Source organism: Ambystoma mexicanum, chromosome 13 (assembly GCF_040938575.1).
Source record: "Ambystoma mexicanum isolate Mex_15411 chromosome 13, UKY_AmexF1_1, whole genome shotgun sequence".
NCBI lineage: Eukaryota > Metazoa > Chordata > Amphibia > Caudata > Ambystomatidae > Ambystoma > Ambystoma mexicanum.
In genome coordinates, this window is record NC_090938.1 from 40,170,873 (window position 1) to 40,191,351 (window position 20,479).

At 48.1% G+C, this 20,479-nt stretch overlaps 1 protein-coding gene across 14 annotated transcripts in view; it reads left to right on the forward strand.

Annotated features, from left to right (window-relative positions):
• The window catches only part of NFASC (neurofascin), a 687,691-nt gene that overhangs the window by 347,981 nt on the left and 319,231 nt on the right, over positions 1 to 20,479 (forward strand). For 13 of the 14 annotated variants that reach the window (XM_069633119.1, XM_069633129.1, XM_069633127.1 and 10 more), the window contains exons 4-5: positions 9,352 to 9,369; positions 14,671 to 14,776. In XM_069633119.1, coding sequence (XP_069489220.1) covers positions 9,352 to 9,369; positions 14,671 to 14,776 — 124 coding nt within the window. The remainder of the gene's footprint in view (positions 1 to 9,351; positions 9,370 to 14,670; positions 14,777 to 20,479) is intronic. The other variant, XM_069633123.1, reaches the window with a different exon arrangement.

A 20,479-nucleotide genomic window follows, 5' to 3' on the forward strand; every position in this document is an offset into this window, starting at 1 on the left:
AGGGATCCTGGGAGTCGTAGTGCAAAGCGTCTGGCGAGCCAAAGGTTGCACACCTTCTGCACACACCCATGAACTCCAGTCAGCAGTCAATGGTGAGGGATCCTGGGAGTCGTATTGTCAGCCCCAGCCAGCAGAGTCAATGGATAGAAATCCTGGTAGTCGTAGTGTCAGCCCCAGCCAGCAGAGTCAATGGTGAGGGATCCTGGGATTCGTAGTGTCGGCCCCAGGCAGCAGAGTCAATGGTGAGGGATCCTGGGAGTCGTAGTGTCGGCCCCAGCCAGCAGAGTCAATGGATAGGAATCCTGGTAGTCGTAGTGTCAGCCCCAGCCAGCAGAGTCAATGGTGAGGGATCCTGGGAGTTGTAGTGCCAGCCCCAGCCAGCAGAGTCAGTGGTGAGGCATCCTGGGATTCGTAGTGTCGGCCCCAGCCAGCAGAGTGAATGGTGAGGGATCCTGGGAGTCGTAGTGTCGGCCCCAGCCAGCAGAGTGAATGGTGAGGGATCCTGGGAGTCGTCGTGTCGGCCCCAGCCAGCAGAGTGAATGGTGAGGGATCCCGGGAGTCGTAGTGCCAGCCCCAGCCAGCAGAGTCAATGGTGAGGGTTCCCGGGAGTCGTAGTGCCAGCCCCAGCCAGCGGAGTCAATGGTGAGGGATCCTGGGAGTCGTAGTGCAGAGCATCTGGAGAGCCAAAGATTGCGCACTGTCTGCAAACACCCAGCAACCCCAGCCAGCTGAGCGATTGCTGTTTACGTGGACGGCCGTCCTCTCTGAGGTAACATCCGGCCTCCTGCGGGACGCGACGGGCGGGCTTTGACCTTGGCAGCTCCTTTCACTAATGGCGCCTCCGCATGCTGGGCTAAGCTAATCGCACCTGTTCTTTTGCTGCTTTCTGACATTGTAAAGCTAAATTGCCTTTAATTTGGCGATTATGGGCATTTTCTTTTGATGTATTCCTGGATATTTTCGTTATATGAACGTGGTTCTGTGCATGTGCTGTGCGTATTTATCTACAAGAAAACTGCACCCGTTTTGGCTGCCTATTCGACATATAATGGCCTCATCTTTCTTCCCTTTGGCTTTTTTTCGGATGCTTTTGATGTACTTCCTGATGATGTATAAATGCTCACGCTGCCCTTTGCTTCTTAGTGTGTAAGCCTCCTCAAGGAAATCTCACATCTGGGTTGTAATCAGTTTGAAGGATGAAGACTGTTCTGTCTTCAATTTGGCAATTTGTGGGTATTTTGTTGCTGTTCCTGGACACCTTTTGAAATGCTATATCCATCCTGTGCTTTTCTGGTACTCTTGCTGATAGCATGGCCTCTGGTAAGGGCAATCGGAAGTCTCCGACTATTACCAAAGAGTTAACCCCTTCCTCAACCAACCTTAAAACACCAAAAAGCGATTAGCCTCCACCGTTCTCCCCTGCTGACCCAGCCATTGAGGCCATTTTACAGGAAATAACAGCATTAAAACCTTGATCAAAACTACAATCCCGAAATTACAGCAACTTGACGACAGGTGGAAGGGGTTTGAAAACAGAATGGATGAGATGGAGAGAAGGGTTGGCTTTGTTGAGGATGTTTCCCCAAGGGTGGTGCTGCTGGAAAAAACAGTTCCAGATCTCCAGAGACATAATGAAGAGTTGGAGAATAGAAGCAGACGCATTAACCTTCGTATCTCTGTCCTGGAGGGCTGTGAGGGATGTGACCCTATTGCGTTTTTTCAGAAGATGCTGCCAGCCCAGCTTCACCTCCCACTGGACATTTCACTTAACATTCAGCGCGCCCATCGCATTGGCCCTGTAAGAAATCCTTCATCCTCTCACCACCCTCCTGGTACGCTCATATTCTACTTGCTCGAATGAACACAGATTTCAAGCTCATAATCTCTAAGGTCAAGGAGAAAAGTGCACTCACTTGGCACAGAAGTAGAGCCCATATCTCGCAAGATGTAGTGAAGATTACTGCCCAATGTAGAAATGAATTCCTGTCTTTTCCCCCTGCTTTTAAACACTTAATGTGAGGTATGAGCTACACCATCCTCGCTCCATTAAAGTCACCCACGATGGGCGTACTGCAGTTTATGATGACCCAGCTGACTTAGAGGCCTTTATTTGCTCCATACAATCTGATGGCATGGATACGTGGCTTCCTTTGAACTCTTCTCATTCAGGAGCCTAATTGACTATTGTTCTCAGCGGTCTATTTTTACACATATGTATTGCTGTTAGTAGTCTTGCCTTGTTTTTATGGTGTGTCCGGCTTAGCCTCGACATCCTTCTCCTTTTGTGGGCTGTCTTTTTGGCGGCCCTGTAGGTGTCACCTACTCCTATTGCTTGTTTCCCTTTCTTTTCCCGCTCGCACCCCAGTCTGATCCTATATGAGGTTGTCTACTTTGGTGTGTTTTGCTGCCTGGATTAGTGGCCTTTTTCTCCTTTTACTCCATGCATTTTATCCAGGGACAGGCTTCCCTATACCTTCTCCTTATCCTCATGTGACTCCCTTTTGTTTTCCGTCTCTGCTCATATGTCGTCCTGTTTATGCTTGCATGTCATTGATTCAGGATTTATATTCACTGTGCATATTTTGTGTTTTGCTCATACACTTTACTGCCTACTGGTCCATATTTTGCTCTCGGTAACTTTTAATTTGTTGCAATGGTTTTTAAATGTGTAACCTGAAACATCTAAGTATGTACTAACCCAAATAAAAGACTTAAGGTCATCTCCCATCTTAATAAACTCAAACCATCGGTAGCTGTTTTTCAGGAAACCCATCTGTCACTTGTGGAAGCCATAAAACTTAAATCCTTCTGGATCAAAGATGTTATCGCCAGCCCTGCTGTGGGAAAGAAGGGTGGTGTCACCATACTTATCAGTAAAAAATTGTCTTTCAAAATCTTGGGTCCGGATGTTGATGCTACTTGGGCGCTGGGTCAAGCTTCTGATTGGCTCCGACTTGGTTTCCATAGTGAACATCTACAGTCCCACCATGCCTGACCCTGGTTTCAGGGACTCCATTAAGCAAATCATTCAAAGTTCCAGTCTTACTAACCTTATTCTACGTGGAGATGTTAACCAGATGTTGGATCCCTTCCTAGACAGGAAATCGAAGTGTATTTTTAAAAGCTCCAAGTCCCACAAAGCCTTTAAGCGTTGTCTGACCGAAACTGGCCTAATTGACATATGGAGACTTTCCCATCCAACTCACCTTGAGTACTCGTTTTACTCACCCCCCGTGACACTCTCTTACACCTTTACTACATCTTTTCTTCGAAATCTCTCGCAAGCACCATTATTGACTTCTATTTCTAACATTATCATCTCTGACCATGCCTCAGTTTCCACTACCTTTAACCTTACAGACATCAAAAAATCGTCCTCAACAACAGCCTCCTACAAGACCAACATTTAATCCAGTCCTTCCAATCTTTCCAGCAGCAATACTTTGCTGAAAACTTGGATGGTGACACCTCAGTGGTCAATAACTGGGATGCCTTCAAAGCTGCATTAAGGGGTCATATTATCGCTTATCCCAGCAGAAAACATCTTGATAATTTGCACCTTCAGTTTCCGACGCAGAAAAATAATTCTGTCGCCCCTCCCCCCCTCTTACACTAATCTCCGTCGGGTCCTCTCTTTGCACTTTCAAATTAATAAGGAACGCACAGAGCTGGCCTCTGGCACTCTATTAAATTATAAGACCAAAATGTATTAGACATCTAACAAAGCCGCTAAATCAATTGCCTCATATCTCAAGACCAAAAAGAAAAAAACCTTTATCTCGCACTTGAAACATAATTCTGGCATCAACATTACAAATCCCAATGACATTTTTAACTGCTTCAAGCAATTTTACTGCGATCTATATACCCTTGAGACATCGGTCTCAGCTGCCAGCATTGACTCCTTTCTCAATGATATAAGTAGACTTTCATATCCCCAGACTGACCGTACCCATTTAGAAGGAGAGATTACCCTTCATGAACAATCGTGCCATCATTGGGTTGGGCAAAGGGAAGGCCCCGGGTCCCGAAGGATTCTCTGTTGAGTTTTTTAATCATTGTGCCTGCTCCCTCACTCCCAGGCTCAAGGCATTAAATTCATATTTTGCATCTCAGAAATGCTCTTCTGGATCTTTCTCCGAAGCGTTGCTCATTCTATTCCCCAAAGCTGATAAAGACCCACAATCTCCCCAAAAATTACAGACCCATTTCCCTTATCAAAGCTGAAAGCAAGATTTTTACCAAGGTTCTTGCTAACAGAATTGAATTATCCCTACCCGCTCTGGTTAAACCTGATAAAGTTGGTTACGTCAAGGGGAGGAACATCTCTGCGAACGCGAGACTATTGCTTGATGCCTTGTGTATTGTCTCTAAGAATAAAAAAAAAAACATGGTTTTGCAGCTATAGCGCTGGATGCTGAAAAAGCCTTTAATCCAGTCGACTGGGCTTTCATGTTTCAATCTCTCCGACTATTAAACTTCTCCCTTTTTAAACTTCTCTACTCATGTCCCACTTCTTTCAGTTGCATAAATGGCCAATCCTCATCCTTCTTCAATTTGTGTAGAGGAACAAGGCAGGGATGTCCCTTGTCCCCCATTCTTTACATTTTATCTTTAGTAGCCCTGTTAGAGCTTATCAGATCTGCTAGGCACATCGCTGGGATCTCATGAGGGAAATCCAGCACTAAGATAGCTGCATATCCCCATGATATTCTTATCCTCATAAAGAATCCCAAACTGCCTCTTCCGCATCTTTTGGACAGATTAGGATCCGGTTACAAACTCAATAAGGATAAGTCTGAGATATTACCTCTTAACTATGATTTGGATTCTTGTGGGTTTAAGTGGTGTCATGACTCAGTCAAATACCTTGGCCTGCTCTTTGCTTCCTCTGTGCATGATTCAATTAAACTCAATTCTGAACTATTAGTGAACAGACTTAGAGAACTAACATCTATGTGGTCACCTCTTTACCCGTCCTGGTGGGGTCGCCTCGACGCTATTAAAATAATGCTCTCCCCTATTATTTTGTATCATTTGCAACTGCTGGTCGCTTTTCCTTTCTGTTTTTCAAGTCCATTACCTCGATCCTCCTCAATTTCCTATGGGGATCTGGGAAGTGTAAAAGGATTGCTGTTCACAAGCTGAAAGCCCCTTATGATGGGGGACAGGGGGCGGGTAGGGTAGGTTTCCGGATTTTAAATTGGATCATACAGCCTTTATTCTCAGGTTTGCCCCTTCTGGTTGCCCTGACTCTCCATCCTGGTGCATGCTGGAGAAACAACCGACGTGTCCATGTGACATCTCTTACCTGATTTACAGATTCAGTCACTTCTCAGCGACATTCTCGGACCCCATTAAGGCTTCTATCTCTGCTCTCAGACTCCCCACCTCGAGAGCTTTCTCCGTACCTGTGGCACAACAAATCTATCACTATCAATGTAAAAGCACTCTATCGCAAATCCTGGTTAGCTAAAGGCATCAGATTTATTCATCCGTTTGTTCATGGTTGCTCCCTTCTCTCATTGCAACAGCTCAGAAGTACGTTCCCCATTCCTATTTTGGATTTTAATTTTTGCAATAATTTTATCAATGTGTGTTTAGACGCACTTCAACGTTTTTCTAATACCATGCTTATCCCTGATGCCTCTACATTTTTGTTGCTAACCATTGCTTTCGATACTACAGTGTATGGATTAATATAAAGCATTCTACCACTGAATGGCCTGTTCAATTGAATGGGGAGTCTGACTTTGGTCTTGTCTTAGATGATCACAGGTGGTCTCAACTGTATTCCAGAATCAGCAACGTCTCCACCTCTGCCAACATCACAGAAAATCTGTACTTCTTTATACATGCAGCCTTTAATACCCCCCTGAAACTGTCTAAATCTATGATTGGCCCTTTGTATCATTATTCCGGCAAATTATGGAGATTTCTTAAAATAATCTTTAATGTCAATATCCCTCTATCGTTTTTGAATGTTTTCCTGGGTAGCCTTGCCGCCAAGACATTTTGCAGTCTTCTGCCACGCTTTATGGTCTCTTCATTGCTCTAGCCCTAAAGCTTATCACAGCCAATTGGAAACACTTTGTCATGCCCGCGCCACTGGCGCATGCATTGGCAACCATCATGGACTACTTGGTACTCATTTATCCTCCTAATACTCCTTGAACAACTCCTTTTCACGCCTGGGTCTTTTATTTCCATTTGCTCAACTTTGGTTCTTTCTTATCTTATTCAATTAACTACATTTACCATAATCCACCTGGCTGCAGTCCTCAATTCCTGGCTATTCTCATTCATCGTTATTGGGACCACAATCCCCAGAAGCCCTAGCGGCCAGTGCTGCTTCCAACTGCTCAGGACCAGAGAGGGAGGAGGCAGATTGTCTTCAGGTGTGCTGCTACAGGTGCTGTCAATTAGCCTGCCTCAGAACAGGGCAGGGCTGTATATAAGCAGCTGCCTGCAGGAGCACAGGGTCTTGCATCTTGAGTTCTCCCCGCTCCTGTTTGCCTTGACCCTTTACTTTGTATGCTGTTCCTGTTGCTGCATTATCCTGTTTTGTTCCAGTGCCCTTTCCGGGCTCCCCCCTTGCAGCCGATCACGCTCTGCTGCCTTATACCTACAGCCCTTGTTCTCTGGGCTTCCTGCCTTGCAGCCTATTACAGTCCTCTGCAGCCCTCTACAGTCAGCGGCCCTGCTCCTCTGGGCTCACTCCTTGCTGCCCTGCTCCTCTGGCCTCCTTGCCCTGCAGCCTGCCTCACTCTGGCTGCCTACAGTCCTTGTCCTCTGGGCTCCCGGCCCTGCAGCCTACCTCACTCCGGCTGCCTACAGTCCTAGACCTCTGCAGCCCGCCTTGCAGCCTGCCTCACTCCAGCTGCCTACAATCCTTGTCCTCTGGGCTCCCTGCTCTGCAGCCTGCCTCACTCCGGCTGCCTACAGCCCTTGTCCTCTGGGCTCCCTACCGTGCAGCTTGCAACCTTCTGCTGTCTCCAAGCCCTTGTTCCCTGGGCTCCCTACCTTGCAGCCTGCACCTCTTCGCTGCCTACAGCCCTGCTCCTCTGGGCTCCCTACCTAGCGGCCCTATTCTTTGGGCCCTCTGTCTGTCGCCTACTACTAATCTCTCTCTATCCTGTTCTTCTGGACTCCCTGCCTTTCAGCCTACTACAGTGCCCAGCAGTCCAATACAGTTTGCCTGCAACTAGTGCCACTCTTGACTGCAGACCTGCTTCCTACTTTGCAGCCTTCTGTTTTCCTGACTGCTACTCCTTGTTCTCTTCCTTGAGACCTCTGTACTCCACCTTAGGTTATCTATTTCAGTCTAACTGCCTTTCCTTCATTTCCTTCTGCTAGATTGCTCATTAACTTCCTTTTCGCTGGATATTTCTGTTCTTGTCTTCTCATGGGTCTTATGCAATCCCTTTGTACAGAGCTTGCCTGTTGGTTTCCGGCAGGCAATCTCTGCCCCTTCCTTTGTCGCTTTTTCAGTGTTACAGACACCCACTGCTGTTGTTCCCAGCCATGAGCATACAGCGTGGGCCTCTGTTATAGCAATATGTGCAGAAGGCTGGAGTTTCCTAAGGTTCGTGGAACACTCTTTCCCATTTCAGCATACACCCCAAGAGGGAATCCAGTTTGTTTGTACCTTTGTATCTTTTGCCCCTTTTGGCTCACAGCTACAGTTTCCTACTCTTCTTTCTTGTTGAACTTCCTGCTGTGTGCGCTTATCTGCTACCTTACTTCAGCACAGCCACCCAAAACCTACCTGGGTACCTTGTGCCACTCTTGACAGAGTGCCATTCCTGACACACTTGCAAAATCCCTCCATTAAGGGATGGTGGAATAACATTAGCCACGTGCAGAGAGTTGAACGTTGTGTGGCCACCCGCCTGCCTCAATGCTATACCCAGGTACAATGACAAGTGGGCTCCCTTCATTCGCTATATGGACCTCTTTAACATGTCCTCTTATAGTTCTTGAGCTGTTTTACAGCCTTTTTCATTTACGGTCTATGGTCTTTGCATTGAGGGATATTTACATCTAATTTTTTGCAACGAAAGAATTTGCATCGAATGCATTTTTTTTTTTTTTTTTAAATTTTGCCCGGCCCCCTTTTTTTATTTACCCTTTAAAACCCACCACAACAAAAATTAATCCTTTACCCCCCAAAAAACATGTATTCGATGCATATTTTTTCATTGCAAAACCCTTGATGCCAAAGAATTTGATGGAAGGGTATTTGATGCAAAGTCCAGATCCCCTCATTTACACTGGTATTACTTTACAATGGGAAGCTTGGATCCTTTGTAAATGAATGATTTCAGGTACTACATGTGTGAGCGTCCCCTTCCCCTCCCTCCTTCCCTGTGCGTCTCGTTGATCTCCCCGTTTCTTCCCCTGTTTGCCCTTTTATTCAAGTATTCATTTCTACATGCAGATAATGTAACTTGCGCTTTGCTGCTGGTTAGCGGCAAACGCCCTTGTTTTTTGTGGCTCACTGACTCTTCGGTATTACCCTCTCCATCCAGATCATGTTCATTACGGTTTTTATTATCATCTGCGTTGTTATTGTTATATTGTTCTTAATCTGTTATAATCTCAATAAAGATTATTAAGTAAAACATTTTTTAAAAAGGTAGCGCTGGCAGGTAGGCCATTGTGAACATGTCCTGCCAAGCTGACTGGAAATGAAGGGGTGGGCCAGAGGAATCTCTCCACGCCATCGCATGATGGGCAGTAGTACCTACACCCCGTAATCACCCCATCACCAACCACCAGTGCAAGCGGGGGCACTTTATCGAGGTACCTACTGCAGCCACTAGCACTGCATGGCAATATCCTTTGTCCCTTAATCACGGATTTCTCTCAGGGGCATTTGTGGGTATATCTTACTGGCTGTGCCCTTCTGATGCTCCGATTAACAGATACCTCTCTGCTCACCATCCCACAGAAGTGTACCCATGTTTTGGGGGTAATGATGAGCAAAGGCACAGTGGCATGTGGTGAGTGCCCACCCCCTCATAATCAGAGATGTTGCCTGGGTTACGAGAATGGCCGTACCACTTCAGTGATGTTTCTCCCTCCTCCAGGGGCACATTGTTTCTGGGATGGGATGGGCAAGGGAGTCAAGATGGTTATTGGGTGATGGCTTTGGTGTGGAAACTATTTGAGGGAACTGAGAAAGATCGTTGTGAGGGAGCGGGAGGGTTTCCAGTGCTTTAACTGTACATGTGTCCATGTGAACGTGTGATAGGTTCTAACACTGTTTTTATGCTAGATCTGTGTGTTGTCTCCTTGTTTAATCACTAACCTGTTTTTTTCTCCCCCTGCTCACATGGGAACTAACAGCTGACATTCAGAGAGAGTGTAAGTCCACCCTTGGCCTATTGCCAACTGGCTCCTGACTGTGGGCGTCTTCAGCCTCCCCATGAATGAATCGCAGCTAGAAGTCATTTCCGCGACCCCCGGATTATACCCCCTGCACAGTGCTCCATGTACAGCTCGCTGGAATGGAGGACTCCACAGAATAGACCATGTAGCTTTTAACACCGCCTTCTGCCCGCCACTGAATTCAGCTCACCTTCCCAAAATGAAACCACGGCTGCTCCATTGATACAGTCCCCAGGATGCAGTCACACCTGAATGCAAGGTTTCACAGAAAACAACCCTTGCCACATGAAACAGCTACTTTCAGATACAGCCCCAAAGACTGAAGAGCTCAGCAGGACACACCAACTTTCCCTGACCACCCATTCCTTCTCACCCCAAGATACAGCTTCCCCTAGAGTGAACCCCCCCAAAAAAGCAGCTCACCGAGGGAGAAGTGACAGGCTCGCAAAACGCGAGGATGAATGGCTCTTCCTTAGTAAACAAGCCCATCTCCATGACACAGCACCTCCAACTACTTTCACTTTCTGAAGGAATAGCCCAGCCCGGGTGAAGCTACACAAAAGATACGCCATTACTTCATGAAACAACCTCTTCCAGACATGCATGAAATGTGCCCCAACACAATACCGTCCTGCAGGATAGGGGCCCATCAGGATGAAAGGGCTGGCAGGACCCTCACACACCATACACCACTCCCAGATGAAAGGGCTGCCAGGATCCTCACACACCATACACCACTCCCAGATGAAAGGGCTGCCAGGATCCTCACACACCCTCCAACACTCCCAAATGAAAGGGATGCCAGGATCCTCACAGACCATAACCCTCCACCACTTCCAGATGAAGGGACTGTTGTGATCCTCACACACCATACCCCCCCACCACTCCTGGATGAAAGGGCTGCCAGGATCCTCACATACCCTCCAACACTCCCAAATGAAAGGGATGCCAGGATCCTCACAGACCATAACCCTCCACCACTTCAAGATGAAGGGACTGTTGTGATACTCACACACCATACCCCTCCTCTACTGCTGGATGAAAGGGCTACCAGGATCCTCACACACTGTACCCCCCCACCATTCCCAGATGAAAGGTCTGGCAAGGACATGACCAACCATGCCCCTCCACCACCCCTGATTGAAGGGGCTGCCAGGATCCTCGCTCAACATACCCCTCCCAGATGACCGGGTTACCAAGGACATGACTCACCATACCCCTCCCCAGCACCTGGGTGAAAGGCCTGCCAAGATCCTCACACACCATACGCCTCCAGCACTCCCAGATGAAAAGGCTGCCAGGATCCTCGCACACCACATGGCTCCACGATGGAAGGACTGCCAAGGACATGACACTCCATACCCTCCCCTTCTCTGGGATGAAAGGGCTGCCAGGATTCTCACAAACCATACCCCCCCTCTGCTCCCTGATGAAAGGTCTGCCTAGGTCCTTCCACAGCATACCCCTCCACTACTTCTCAGTGAAAGGGCTGCCAGGATCCTCACACACCATATCCCTCCACCATTTCCAGATGAAAGAGCTGCCAGGATCATCACACACCATTCCCCTCCACCACTCCCAGATGAAAGGGCTGCCAGGATCCTGCCACACCATACGCCTCCACCACTCCCAGATGAAAGGGCTGCCAGGATCCTTCCACACCATATGCCTCCACCACTCCCAGATGAAAGTGCTGCCAAGGACATGCCATACCATACCCCTTCCCTTCTCTCAGATGAAAGGGATGGCAGGATTCTCACACACCATATTCCTCCTCTGCTCCTGGGCGAAAGGGCTGCCTGGGCCCTCACACACCATAGCCCTCCACCACTCTCAGATGAAAGGGATGCCAGAATCCTCGCACACCATACCCCTCCACCACTCCCAGATGAAAGAGCTGCCTAGGACAAGACACACCATTCTGCTCCCCTGCTCCCGGATGAAAGGGCTGCCAGGATCCTCACACATCACTCCCCTCCACCACTCCCAGATGAAAGGGCTGCCAGGGCCCTCCCACACCATACGCCTCCAACACTCCCAGATGAAAGGGCTGCCCAGATCTTTACACATCATACCCCTCCCCTGTTACCAGATGAAAGGGCTGCCAGGATCCTCACACACTATACCGCTCCTCTGCTCCTGGATGAAAGGGCTGCCTGGGTCCTCACACACCACACCCTTCCACTCCCAGATGAAAGGGCTGCTAGGATCCTCACACACCGTACCCCTCCCAGATGAAAGGGCTGCCAAGGACATGACGCACCATTCCCCTCTCCTGCTCCCGGATGAAAAGGCTGCCAGGACCCTCACACGCCATAGCCCTCCACTACTCCTCGAGAAAGGGCTGCCCGGATCCTCACACACCATACCCCTCCCCTGCTACTAGATAAAAGGGCGGCCAGGATCCTCACACACCATACCTCTCCACCACTCCCAGATGAAAGGGCTGCCAGCATCCTCACACACCATACCCCTCCACCACTCCCAGATGAGAGGGCTGCCATGGACATGGCACACCATACCCCTCCACCACTCCCAGTTGAAAGGACTGCCAGGATCCTCACACACTGTACCCCTCCACCACTCCTGAATGAAGGGGCTGCCAGGATCCTCCCACACCATACCCCTCCAGCACTCCCAGATGAAAGGGCTGCCAGGATCCTCCCACATCATATGTCTCCACCACTCCCAGATGAAAGAGCTGCCTCCTCTTCTCCCAGATGAAAGGGCTGTTAGGATCCCCACACACCATATCCCTCCTCTGCTCCTAGAAGAAAGGGCTGCCTGGGCCCTCACATACCATAGCCCTCCACCACTCCCAGATGAAAGGGCTGCCAAGATGCTCACACACTGTACCCCTCCACCACTCCCGAATGAAGGGGCTGCAAGGATCCTCACACACCATACCCCTCCACCACACCTGAATGAAAGGGCTGCCAGGATCCTCACATACCCTCCACCACTCCCAAATGAAAGGGCTGCCAGGATCCTCGCATACCACACCCCTCCTCGGCTGCTGGATGAAATGGCTGCCAGGATCCTCACACACCATATCCCTCCCCTGCTCCTGGATTAAAGGGCAGCCAGGATCCTCCCACACCATACACCTCTACCAGTCCAAGATGAAAGGGCTGCCAAGGACATGACAATCCATACCCTTCCCCTTCTCCTGGATGAAAGGGCTGCCAGGATCCTCACACGCCATGCCCCTCCTCTGCTGCCAGATGAAGGGGCTGCCTGGGTCCTAACACACCATACCCCTCCACCATTCCCAGATGAAAGGGCTGCTAGGATCCTCACACACGATACCCCTCCCCTGCTCCCCGATGAAATGGCTGGCAAGGACATGATGCACCATTCCCCTCCCCCACAAAGTGAAAGACTTACTTGGGGGTGGAATTGGCTCTCTTGAATAGTAATGTGTACATTGTAAATAGTCTTAATTTGTTTCACCAAAGTTGATTATTTCATGTTAATTCAATTCATTGCATTTACTTCATGGGAACGTAATTTAAATGTCTATATTTGGAAGTAAGAGGTAAAAGGAATGTGGTGGGAAGGGTCGGTATGGGAGGAGGACAGTTATTAAAAAGAAACAAAGCAAATTCTAAGTAAATGCATCAAACTGAAGAGCCATGTAGTAATTCACTTCGATGAAACAATGTAGACATATTTAATACTTCTGCTTGTACATGTTTGACCATGATGAATATCTTTTTCAGAGCGTTGTAAATTCTGCAGCAAATTCTTGTGATTCGGATTCTGTGGCGCTGCCTGTCCCTCTTCCTCTTTACTGTTGACATGAGCAGGGATGCTGGTCAGAGCACTGGAGTTCCATTAGTGCAGTAAAGATTGGACACATGAGTGCCCCGGTACAAACCTTGCTCCCCCTATGCTTCCCCTGGCGCCCTTCCTCAGACCCGTCTCTGCGCACTGAGGCTAGATATCTCTGCAAGTCTAAGCACTACATTGCCAGTTAGCTTTTATTCCCTGGGTATGTTGGGGCCTCCTTTTTGGAATAGAACTTCCTGATCATTCCTACTTCCTGGTGTAGCTCCTGAGACTCTGGTGTGGGCATTGTAATTAGCTGACCTACACAGGCCTTGTTTGTATTGCTTTGTTGTCAGGGGTCGCAATGCGAGGTGGACAACTTTTGGATGATTGTTCAAAATATGCCATTTTACTAAATAATAAATGTTAATCAAACGCCTCAATATCCCTACTCTTACGAGGATTTCCCTGCCTATAAAAACTAAAGGGAAACACTCCAACACAGGATGTCTGGCACTCACACTTAACATCAAATATCAAATGCACAAAGAAAATATATGGCAATTCAAATACCATCACAATGATATTAACAGTCTCTTTTGATAACCTCTTGGTAACCTGGGTGAGCTTCCCCTCCCCAGGATTCAAGGTAAACTCTGCTCCAATATCCAACAAAAAGAAACAAGGACACCCATGTATGTAATAGTCTCAATTCAGTTCCTGAAGTCTTCAATGTCAAAGTAAGGTTTTGTTAACCAAAGTTCCAATAACAGAAAAGTGTTTCCTCTTGGTAAGAAGACGTTCCACTTCACAAAAATAGCAACAATGTCATTCCCAGCCACACTACTTTTCCACAGCTTCCATTTGTCCAAATTACCCCAGTTCAAATGAAATACAACTTCTGTAAATGTTAATGAGACACAGTTCCTGGTTAAGAGTTGTTAGGTCTCTCTTTAGAAGATTGGGAGTCACAGGAGGTATCTTTGTCAGGGTGACTTCTCAGCATGTCTACTTCCACTTCAACAACGTCCTCTTCTACAAGAATGTACCATGAGGGCCTACTCCTTTGCCTCATAGTATTCCCCCTTCACGTGTGCTACTAAAGTCTCAAATTGACTCACAACCAAATACACCACCACGGCTTCTGTGCTTTGTGACTTAAAGATTTGGCTATGACGAGATTCACTTTCGGGCACTTCAACACTTCCAAGTAAACCTTCCTTTGAGAGGGGCAGCCTCTTTGCCTCTCCTGTCTGTCTGCAACCAACAACAACCTACGATTGCCTTCAGGACACACTTCTTTCTTATTCCTCTATCTGCTCCATGTGTGACTGAATGAGGGGTAGCCACGGGATCATTAACCCTCACTTTTCTTAAATTGAAAGGATCTGCCTTTGTGTTGGGGGGAGAGGGGATTTCATGTAAAGAGGGGTTGGTGGGCTTTGAATGAGGGGGAGTAGCTAATGCCATACAGTAGTGTTTCACCTCACTCTTCTGCCTCCACAGTGCCGCAGCCCCCCACTATCACCAAGCAGTCTGTGAAGGACTACATTGTGGACCCCCGTGACAACATCTTCATTGAGTGCGAGGCCAAAGGGAACCCTCTGCCCACGTGAGTATTTATAGGTGCATAGTCAGCAAGCCTTTGAGGAGCCAATGCCTAGACTGCACTTCTCCCCAAAAAAGAAGCCTCCAGGCCAAACTACTTGTGTGCATTCTGCGTAGCAGTGCCGTCACACCCAGGTGTTGAACTTCTCCATCATATGCTCTGCATTGATATACGTAAACACAAAGGAGCTCATTTTGATCCATTGCAGAATTTTGCGGCGGGGAGCCAAAACACATAGGCAGCTCCTGCTGCCAAATTGTGTTAATTTGCACAGTAGTTTGTAAATGTGCAGCGCAAAAGGCAGCATACACGTGTGAAAGCTGCCTTTTGCCTGACACATTTGTACTCCAGCATGTAAATGAATAAACACTGCTGATCATAGTAGGCAGCGTTTAATTGTGAGCGCTGCCTATCATGCTTGCATAGCAGGCAGCATTTACAATGGATCCCTATGGGGTCCGCCTGCTTTGTGCTGCTGCATAAAGCATGCAGACTCGAGAGGGACCCTCAGCATTTGTGCCGGCATGAAAATGCATGGTGGCGCAAATGCTGGGGCATTTGTATGGCAAAGGAGGCAGCGGAAACGCATGTTTTGTCTGTCTGCCCCTCCTCTCCACCCTTCAACAAATTAAAAGGGGGCTTAACGTTAATGGAAGGCCCCCCGTAGAAAACTAGCTCCAGAATATCCTCGCCCTGGCGCAAGACTTTGAAATACATGTTTTATGTAGAGAGAAAGCTCTGTCGGCCAAGAGTCCATTCAACCAAAGGGAATAAAGCCACAGCTTCTCTCCTGAGGAATGTGCCCATGTAGGAAGTGTGCAAAGCAGTCTTGTGGGGATGTGTACGTACCTTCACCAGGCAGGACTGACACCCTGGCGGGGCAAGCATCTTAACCACGCTTTATCACCAGGGGTCTTGAATCTTCTCAATGTTTACTGCCTGGTCTATGATGTCCTGACCCCCTCGCTGGGGATGGGCTTTGTAGCCTGTTCAGTATTTAGGGATATCAATGAAGACCTGTGATGCAGAAGGGAAAGTTACTTCCATGTAATCCAAGTTCTCCATCATGGGTATCTTCAATAAGTTCATAAACAGCCCACCATAAACAGGCACAAGACTTCACTGAATCCCCAAGAGAGATTGAGGGATTTGAATGAGGCGATATGCCCCGAGGTGGCGGGCTGACCCTGTAGGCAATGGCCCGCCACCCAAGTCAAGGGCCTGAGCGTGGCACGGGTACCTTAACGATGCTGGCAGTGCCGTTACCAAAACGGTCGGCATGCCACAGAGGAGCATAGCGGCATTAGCAACCGCGTAGTTCCCTACACAGGTGCTAATGGTGTTATTTATTTATTTTTAATTTTAAAAAAACGAAACTTCCCTCTACAGAGTGGCCCGGCGCTGTGCAGTGCTGGTGTGCTGGAAGTCTGTTTTCAATGTTGGTGACGGTGACATCATCAACCTTGAAAAGGGACTTTAAGGGAAACCAGCACTGCGCGGTGCAGGGCTGCTGTAAAGGTACGTGTGGTGTTGTGTCCCTTTAAGGTCAAGTAGCCCCTGTCAAGGGCTCGTGCTCATGTCACATGTCAGTGGCCATGTGACCAGATGAATAAAAGGGATGAGCGGTTTCCCGCTCATCAGTCTTGACCAACTGACTCCTGCCTGCTGTGTCGTTCTTGGCAGCGCGATGCTGGCACTGCAAGGTCCTGCACCAGGACGGTGCCCCTGCTGAGCAACACTGTCCCTATGTTCCTCGCAGCAGCCGAGTCCCTGCCGGGCACCTCTGCATGTGGAGGGCAGTGCCCCTGCTGGGCAACACCGGCCGTGTAGTTGCGTTAAAAAGACACCATTTGCACCGGTATAGGAAACTACACAGGTGCTAAGGTGAGGGGTAAGGTAGGGGTGTGCTGGCTAACCATGGTGCTCAGAAAGCGGGCTTGTACCTTGGAATACAGCCCACGTTCCAAGCATTCTGATTGGTCAGCACCCCCTCCCGGGGTACTATTGGCTAATAACAGAAACTGTGCAGTTTTCAGTGGACTGGCGTGACGATAATGCAAGGTGATTTCAGTGATTGGACAGGCGAGTGGAGAAATGAACTCTAGCGTGCTGGAGGAGCCCCCTCTCCCCCTCTCTCTCCTAGTGCACCCTCCTACCTAGCCCAAGCATCATTACCCCCGGCTTAGTGCTATGACTTGTTACTCTCTGCATATGCTAAATATCTAGCTGAGGTGAAGACATAAAGGCAAACACATTGTCCTAGTTAGCTACCTAAGGATCGTCATAAGCCGGCCCCATCCTTTTCTCCTCACCATGCCACCCGCCTCTGTCTCCCCAATGTTTCTCTCTCTCCTTCTACCCTCTGCCACCACCCTCCGATGTTACTACCTTCCCTCTGAACCTACTACTCCCTCCTACGGCACTCCTCCGTCCTACTTCTCTCCCTTCACACCACGAGTATCCCTGCATTAGTGATATTTTCTAAGCATCATCTATTCTCACTTCTCTGCAGTACTACTACTCTTCCTAGAACTCCGGGATATGGTGGGCTACTCACATTTCCACTGCATTCACTCACTATTCTCACCCACACCCCCTTCTCTACCATCCTTATTCTCTCTCACGTCCTTGCACTGTACCTACTACCCCTACTCCTATCTCCCACGCTATCTCTAGCTTTCCTTCCATTTCACTTGTTATATTACCCCCTCCCCATGTCCTACACTTCACACAATGATAGCGCTGTCTCACAAATACCTCACCTGTACTCTGCTCGGATTCTGCCACCAACTCTCCAGCGATCCACTCCTCTGTCCATCCTTCGACTGCTTTCCCGGTCGGTCCACCTTCACCTCTTCTGACCTCACCCGGACAACCCACACGCTGCCGGTGGTTCTGTCTGGGTTTATGGTCTTTGCATCGAATGCCATTCCATCGACATTTTTCCATCAAAAAAATGTCCATCGAATGCATTTATTTTTCTTTGTTACCCTTTAAAATGCACCTGAACAAAAATTAACCCTTTACCGCCCCCCAAAATAGATGCATTTGATGGACATTTTTTAGATGGAAAAATGGCATTAGATGCAATGGTATTCTATGCAAAGACCAGATACCTTCTGTGTGCCTCTACCCCTTCCATTCGCTGCAACGCTTCCCTGATTCCTGTATTTTCCCAGCCGCTGTGGTACCCAGGTGAGAGGCTTTAAAACCCCTCTAGGCCCCTCACCCTTTTCTAGCACTGTTTTGCTGACCGTCTCTGTCGAATGGTTTGTTTGCAGTTTCTGTAGTGTGCTGTGTGTTCGAAGTTAGTGTTTCCGCTGTGGCGAGTTTTGTGCTTTTCTGAGGTGCTGGTCGCTGTTGAAATGTGTTAACAGCTCAAATTGTGCCTTGGTTGCAGTGTTTCTGGTCTCCCCTTCATTTGGATCTGGTCCGGGTTTTCTTGGTTGCTCCCAAGGGTATTCTGCGAGTTGCGGGACAGGGCTGGCTCTGGCCTTTATCTTGGTGTGCCTCTTACCCCAGTCTGGGAAGGGCCCCTGCTCGCGCCCTTTTTATAAGGTCACGACCCTGTCTCATATGTTACTTGCAATTACATTTGATTTGCTGATATTTAGAACATTAGTTTCTTTTTCCGTTGCCAAATCAATTTCCATACGTGTACAAAAGTTGCAGAGATATGCTGCAGTGTGTACTTCTGTGTGCATGCAAATGAGTAACAAACAAGGGCTTCTCCAGCGTGGGATCAACTGCCTCGGGGTGCTCAATCTAGATCCATCGTGGGATCTCTCATCTTTACCAAGTGGATCTCCTTTAGGTGCTAATAATGTTGAAAGTTCCATGATCCTTTGCGCCTGCTGCCATCGTTGTTATTCCACCATCTGCTCGGTGGAGAGGGAGGGGGGATTTCTTACCCATCAAACCTTTTTTTAGCCTTTTTGCTAATGATGAGTCCTACTGGGAGAAGTGTTGTGTGTGAATTTCCCTTTCCTTTGGCTTATTTTCGATGTGATCGCAATTTCTTGAAGACCACAGTTGCGTTTTTATGCATTTTCCACAGTGATTGACTGCTTTTCATTATTGATTTCACAGTTTCTTTTGCCAGAATATCTTTTTCTTCCGGTTATGTAAGGATGCATTAAATATTTTTCAGGTTTTGACCTGGCAGCTCAGTGAGAGCAGTGCTGCGAGACAATGACAGTGACTGCAGAGACTGGCTGTCCTCTGTTCACGAGACCTACAAGTATTAATATTGAAAAGCAAAACTGTGTTTACTCAGATCAGTGGGTGTCACCTTAGCCTATTTCCCAGTCAGGTATTCCTGTTTCCTCCTCCTCAAAGCTGAACTGGTGCATTTCAACTCATATTCCTAGAAGGACAGTTGCCTCAGAACGGTTGCAAAGTGGTACTAACCTCTCATTAGCGGTCATCAACCTCAAAACCTTGTGCATCTCTTGACTCCAAGGCCTCGGCATTGGTGTTCTTTGGCACCATCTGTTTTGGGGCCGAGGTTTGGTTGGTCCTTGCTTTTTCTTGTGCATATACCCCATGACAAAGCTGAGCCTGAAGGGTAGAATGCTAGTCGAAGCCCCGTGCCCTGGCCCTGACCCCCAGAACTAACTTACTTATGTGGAGGACTTTTCTCCTGCAAGTAGTCTTTGACTCATTTCCCTCTCCTAGAGATCTGTATAGGAATGTGTCGCTCTCCTCAGAAGACTAGAGTCTAGGTGCTTCCCTTTGGAAACAAGGGAGGTCCTTTACTGGGCCTGTTCAGTGGCTGCCCAGTTATAAATGCAGCCCTGATCTCTATGGCGGCCTCCTTGACTTCCACCAGTAGTGGGCCCGATTGAGAGCACGTAGCCCAGACACCACCTTCTGTGTTAACCCTCGTGGCAAGGTGCCAGTCAGCTTTGACACCCATCTAATCTCTGTGCCACTGCCGGGAGGCTGAGGAGGGGTAAATTGGGCTGAAGCTCTCCATTGCTGGTGCTCCAAGATTGAGGGATCCAACTTCCTCAGCCGTTTGTTTTCAGTAAGATGAAGGCCAATGGGATAAATGGGTGAGTGTGTGTGGCTCCTGCCAAATGGTGACATACAGAAAGTTGAATTTGACAATGAGATGAGCGCTTGGGCACCATCATGTATTGGGGTAGCTGCTAGGCCATCTAACACAAGCATTGTGTGTTACAGTGGAGTGTGTTTCAGCTTCTAGCAGCTACAGCATTTTATGATTAGGGTAGTGTAGGCAAGGCATGGTATCACCAGCATGACACTGACACAATTGATACAATTTGTAAAACCTTTATTGAAAATGTTGTGGTCGGAGAAACTCCTATGTTGCCATATAACTATGATGGGAGTAGTCTCGACCATCAAACGATAAATAAAACAGCCCTAGTGGGGTCTGGCAAATCAAAATGGCCTAGTCTAACAAAACCTAATGCTTGCCCTATCTCTTATACAAAAGTGTAAAAAGGAGAAATGTATGCAAAGGAAAAATCAGTGTTCAAATGAATAAAGGTACTTGAACTAGCTCTCCACCTCACGTTCAACCTCACAGACTAAGGCTGTCCTCGTAGGCAGGATGACACACTCTGGCTCAGTTGCTAACACTCTAAGCTGTTCCACACCATGGATTGAGGCACGCCTGGCCTTCCACGTTAAAGTCTCTTTCGAAGGGATTGTGTCCTCCGACGTATTCCAGATCTA